The sequence below is a fragment of the Eubalaena glacialis genome, chromosome 2, assembly GCF_028564815.1.
Source record: "Eubalaena glacialis isolate mEubGla1 chromosome 2, mEubGla1.1.hap2.+ XY, whole genome shotgun sequence".
Lineage (NCBI taxonomy): Eukaryota > Metazoa > Chordata > Mammalia > Artiodactyla > Balaenidae > Eubalaena > Eubalaena glacialis.
In genome coordinates, this window is record NC_083717.1 from 119,518,547 (window position 1) to 119,524,546 (window position 6,000).

A 6,000-nucleotide genomic window follows, 5' to 3' on the forward strand; every position below is an offset into this window, starting at 1 on the left:
TTTCTACTGGAAGTTAAATTGTTCTTCCAAGAAGACCTTACAGAATACCTTAATACCATAATAACCATACTTCTGTAAAACTGAAATGACTTATATGGCTTCAATTTCCTTCTCAACACATTTCCTGGCAAAAGTACCATAAAAAATATGACATGGGTCATGTGACCCACACGTTTATTGACCACACCCTTACTGATTGCCTGGGAAATCCCACTGCATTTAAGCATGTCCTTCTCACTGATGGAGTGAGAGTGAACTACTGGGTCCCTTTATGCCATGCTTTTTGTATACAGTTATGTGAGACACTGTTGCCTGGAATACCCTCTTCATATCCCGTTATCCAGTCCACTCAGCCTACACCACTCAGAGTACAATGTATCACAATGTTACAATGTGTGTCACCATAACTAGACTCAAGATGCTGGATTATAGACCATGTTTTGCTCAACTTGGCATTTTCTCCCAGCCATTAGTGTGATATTGTTTAGTAATAAATGCTTAGTTGAATAAATTCTCTACATAATAACTAGAATAATTTCATTAAAACACAAATTGTATCATGTCTGTTCTGTGCTTCCACCATTCTGATGGCTTCCCACTGTACTGAAAAATATTCCGAACTCCTTGAGGACATGAAAGTAGTCTTTTTACTTCTCCAATATCATCTCTCACCATTCTCTGCCTCACAGTCAAAGCTGTAACCACATTGGTCTTTTACTTCTTGGAACAAGTCAAGGTCTTTCTGAACACAGATCTTTACACCTGTCATTTCCTCTGCCTAGAATGTTCATCACCTCTCTTTTCTCATGGTTGGCTCTTTTTCATCTTTCAGATCTTAGCTTAAATGCCATTTCCTCAAAGAGGCCCTCCTTGTCTAACCAATCTAAAGACAGTCTCTTCTATAACTCTCTAACAGCATCGTCTTTCATGGCATTTGTCATGATCTGTAATTAAAATTTGTTTATATTTTTGTTTTCTATTCTCACTAGACTCTGAGCAACATAAAAGATTATACATTTTACTTATGATTATAAACCTAGTACTTAGCACATAATAGGTGCTCAGTAAATATCTGTCAAATGAATGGATAATAAGATATCCCCATTTCATTGTTTTGATGGAAGATTTTTTCCTGGACACTTGAGGATATCAGTAACTTCAGTGGTTCAAAGTCTTCTTTCTACAGCACTGAAGTCATATGCAAAGTTACTTTGCCTGCTTTACCAGTGTTTGCTAAGCTATTTAGACAAGCGTCTGAGTGAATGATGTTGGCAAGCACTGCCCAGAAATCTGAACGTTTGTTTAGACCTTGGGTATCACCCTAAGACAAAAGCAGGGAGAGGAAGCATGATGTAACTGAAAATAACATGAGTTTGTGTTGATACATTTGGCTTAACATCCTGCCTTCATCATTTCCTAGCTGGATGACCTTGGGCATGCTATTAGCTCTCTTTCAGCTTTGGCTTTTTCATGTGTAAACAAGCATAATACTTACCTCACAGGGTTGTTGTGAGAATTAAGTAATTGCACAGTGCCTAGAACAATTTTCAGCCTGTGGAAGATATTAAAAATCATAATTATTGCCATGATTGTCAGATATTGGACTAGAAGATAGTTTTATAAGTCATATAGTTTGATAAATGTGGTTTGTAACTTATCTTTGCAAGGCACTTCTTTGATTTGGAGCACCAAGCACCTTAAGGGCTTAGACATTTTCATTTTTTTTCTCTTCCCTCCACCCTCCCCATTAACTTGTTCAAGGTATTCTTCATGTCTTCATTCCTAAGGGTATAGATGATAGGGTTCAGTAGGGGTGTGAAAGCGGTGAAAAACACAGACACCACCTTGTTCTCTGGGAGGCTGGTGGATGGATGGGAATAGATGAAGATGCAGTGTCCCAGAAACCGTGTGACACGGTGAGGTGGGCTGCACAGGTGGACAGGGCCTTCCGCCTGCCTTCTGAGATCTGCTGCCTCAGACTCACCAGGATGACTGCACAGGACACCACAAGGACCACAAAACAGACCACGGAGATCAGCTCACTGCTGGAGACGATGAGAATCTCAATGACGTGGGTATCTGTGCAGGCCAGTTTGATCATCTGAGGTACATCACAGAAAAAGTTGTCAATCTCATCAGGACCACAGTAGGGCAGCTTGATGGTGAGGGAGGTCGGGGCTACGGAGTGGATGGTACCCCCGTCCAGGGGGCCACAGCCAACAGCACACATACTTTCCAGTTCATCACTATCATGTACTGCAGGGGTTTGCAAATGGCCACATACCGATCATAAGCCATGACAGTGAGCAGAAAGATCTCTGAGCAGGCAAAGAGGTGCAGGAAGAACATCTGAGTTGCACAGGCATCAAAGGAGATGAGTTTCTCCTCTGACCAGGTGTGTATCAGCATCCTGGAGACAGTGACAGTGGAGTGGCAGACATCGATAAAGGACAGGTTGCTGAGAAAGAAATACATGGGTGTATGGAGCTGATGGTCATAGATAATAGTTATGACAATGAGGATGTTCCCAATCATTGTCAGGACATAGAAAATGAGGAACGTGGCAAATGCAGCCATCTGCACATTCTGTTTTACAGTTAAACCTCTAAGCCGAAAATTTGTCACTAAATTTGTTTGATTGAGCAGGATGGCCTCTTCCATTCTCATTGTTGGACACACCTGTCAAGAATTAGAAAAAAACACTTAATATCTACATCAATCACTTGGTCACTTAATTTCTTCTGTGTTTATGACTTTTCTCTCCATCTAGAATTTCTAGTGAAATACCTCATTTTAAAATCCCCATTAAGCATCTTAAATCATGCTGGACACACACTAGTTGCTAAACACACACTTTTGGAATAACAGGACAGAGAAAATTGATTCACTAAGAAATGTAAAACAATCTTGGATAAGGAGAAATCAAGTAAGTTATTTCTCCCTTATTGTAGTAAAATATCAGTGCTTAGCCTTAGGTTATAGATTTTTATAGGAGAAGAAATTAAGGTTCTTCTTATTCCCCAATAAGTAATTTTTCCAAGGTTACACACTTTCTGGACTTGAACACAGTCTTCTTTATTGTCCTGTTGACTGCATTTTCACTAACTCAAACCCTTGCTTCCCTGTTTGCTCTGCCATGATACCCTGAGACTATAATTTCAATGATCTAGTTATCAGAAGGCAGAAGGTTTTCACCAAGCTTCTGGCAATGTGGCTGTAGTGTTTTTTGAACAATTCTTTAGAGGAGGCTGGATAAAACCCAGGAAAACTTAGAAAATCTGTAGCGGGTAAAGGGAGACTTGCTTCTCTTCCACCTTTGAGTTGAGGACAGACTTGCTCATTCTTAAACTGGAGGTCAAGGTCCAGGCCTAACAGCATCACTGTCTTGACTAGATTATCCTCAGTTCTTTCTAAAGTCCAATTCTGTTGTCTGACTTACTGGACCACAGTAAAACAAAAGTAGTTGCTTTTTAAAAAATTAGCTTAGGGCTTCCCAGGTGGCGCAGTGGTTGAGAATCCGCCTGCCAAGGCCGGGGACATGGGTTCGATCCCTGATCCAGGAAGATCCCACATGCCGCGGAGCAACTAAGCCCGTGTGCCGCAACTACTGAGCCTGCGCTCTAGAGCCCGCGCTCCACAACAAGAGAAGCCACCGCAATGAGAAGCCCGCGCACCGCAACGAAGACCCGACGCAGCCAAAATAAATAAAAATAAATAATTAAAAAAAAAAAAATTAGCTTACCTTTGACCCAAGTATCACTAATTTTTATAAGAAACGTATATATTATATAGAGTCCCAAGATCTTAGCTCTTAAGGGGAGTTTACCTAATCTATTTTTTTTTTTTTTATAAATAGAGAAAACAAGGCACAGAGAGGTAAAGCAACTGGCTCAAGTTCATAGAGAACTGGAGAACTGGAGTAATAGCTGGGTCTAGAGCTTGGGCCTCTTGACTTTTGGTCCAGTCTTTCTCTACCACCCCTCTGACCTGAATTTTTGTGGTGACTGGCATAACTGAAGTATTAAGTAAAATGTGTCTCAGTGACCTCTCTCTTCCTCTCCTAGGTGTCCTGGGCTGGCTTGGGTGGGCATCTGTGGGGAGCCTCTCTTCTCTAGCTTGCCTCTTATGTGCCACTGCCTCGATGTACAGCCTTCCAGGGGTGGCCCACCCAAGCAAGCTGTCCTCTTGGTTTCTTGGGCACTATCACCCTACGTTACCTTCTTCCCATCACTGATGACTACAGGTTCTTTATTTTGTCCCTCAAGATCAGGCTTTCTGCCAGACAAATGAATCAACTCCACACTGGTTATGAGAAAAGGATAGAGAAAACTTTTCTCTTCTGCTCCATCACCCTTTCTTCTCAAGTATTTTCTATGCCTCATTATGCTGTTCTTCTGCAGACAATGGCTTTTTTGTTGTTTATATCAGAGGGAAGTCTAATGGCAGTGTCAAATCAGAGAACTAGCAAAGCAGATCTACGGCAAAGAAGGTATTCTGGGAGGGAGAGGAGTCTTTTAGTTATCATAAGTTAAACTCATGGTATCTAGTGCTTGGATTAATATTTATAGTAACATCATAATGTAGCTATGGATTGATTTTACTATTTAGAAATTCTTCTTAGGGTGTTCACTTAAAGTTTTTGCTCCAGAAAACTACTTTAAATGTTTGATGATTTACATCTGTTATCTTTGTAATTTATTAAGCTCTAAAAGGATGATTGTAAAAGTGAAAGCTGAAGAACTAACCAAAAATGGAGCCAGGGTTTATTTTAAAATCAATATGAAAAATTTCGCCTGCACAGATAGAAAAGCGTGTGCAGACTGGGCACTAGGTCTGAAACGAAGACTGTTCCCTCATCAGAGGATATGGATATACATTTTTAACTAAACTTTTTCCATCACAATAATTTTTTTTCTATTTCTGTGGAGCCTCAGGAAAAAATGTTCTGAAAAATGGACATGTGTTCAACTGCAGTAGAAATCTGGTGTTAGTTTATGTCAAAAATATGCTTCACACATCAAAAAATCTAGTGTCTACTGCATACATTTCAGAAAAACAGAAGAAAACAAGAGCAGAAACAATAAATCTAAAACGTCTATAAAACTCACCCTGGGTTGTTTCTGACGCTCTCAGCACCTCCGAAGAGACCTGAATTATCAGTCTGGTACTTTGAATATCATGAGTATTATTTTCTGGTAGGAAGAACAATTTATCGAGATTGAGCAGGGGCGAGCTCGACGGTGCGAGCCGCTTGAACGAGAGAAACGTGCCCCTCGCGAGACGTCGCGCGCGCCCGGGACGGGGAGCCAATGAGAACACTGGGAGGGCTCGAGACCCGGCCCTGAGGGCGACGGCCGCGCGCCGGCTCGAAGGCGAGCGTCGCCGGGCGGGAGCGCGCGGAGCGGGGTGGGCGTGGAGTGTGCGGAGGCCGCGAGTTGCCTCTCTCAGAGGCCGGGTGGCGCTGCGGAGAGGCGGCGACGGCAGCGGTAACTGGAACCGCGTCGGGGGTGAGGCCCTGGGACGCCGTTGAACTCTGCATCCAGAAAGCCCAAGATGGAAGAAGAAAGGTCAGAGACATTGACTAACCCGGAAATAGGGACCTCTTTGGAACTTTGCTTTCATCCACAGTAGCTTTTAAAAGTATCGAGTGGAAGTGATTTCCTCGTCTTATTTTGCTTATTGGGAGGAACATGGCTTCAGGGATTTTATGTTTCCCTTTAGTTTTGCATGAACTCCATAGGAAAAGGAGCCCTTAAAGGGTTTGGGAGTAACAAGAAGAGACTGAAGACAGACAGGCTTGTGCGCGCTCTCTCTCTGTTTTCCCTCCCCCTTCAAAGAAAAGGATTTACAGCGCAACCTTGTAACAGCTGCTGCCCAGCTTTAACCATCAAGAGAAAGTAAATAAAATTAAACCACCATTAAAAAAAAAAAAAAAGAAAGAATTTATTTTTAAGTTAGACAAATCAAATAACCCCATTTACCTTGATTTTTTCATAAGGA

The 6,000-nt window shown here is 41.9% G+C and overlaps 1 protein-coding gene across 1 annotated transcript; it reads right to left on the reverse strand.

Moving 5' to 3' along the window:
* Window positions 1-1,611: 1,611 nt before the first annotated feature.
* On the reverse strand, window positions 1,612-5,215 carry LOC133085350 (olfactory receptor 4E1). Its single transcript, XM_061182345.1, is given in 4 exon segments — window positions 1,612-1,915; window positions 1,918-2,202; window positions 2,205-2,679; window positions 5,109-5,215. Coding segments are annotated over 3 exon segments (948 nt in total). The 5' UTR covers window positions 2,668-2,679; window positions 5,109-5,215; the 3' UTR covers window positions 1,612-1,715.
* Window positions 5,216-6,000: the final 785 nt, after the last annotated feature.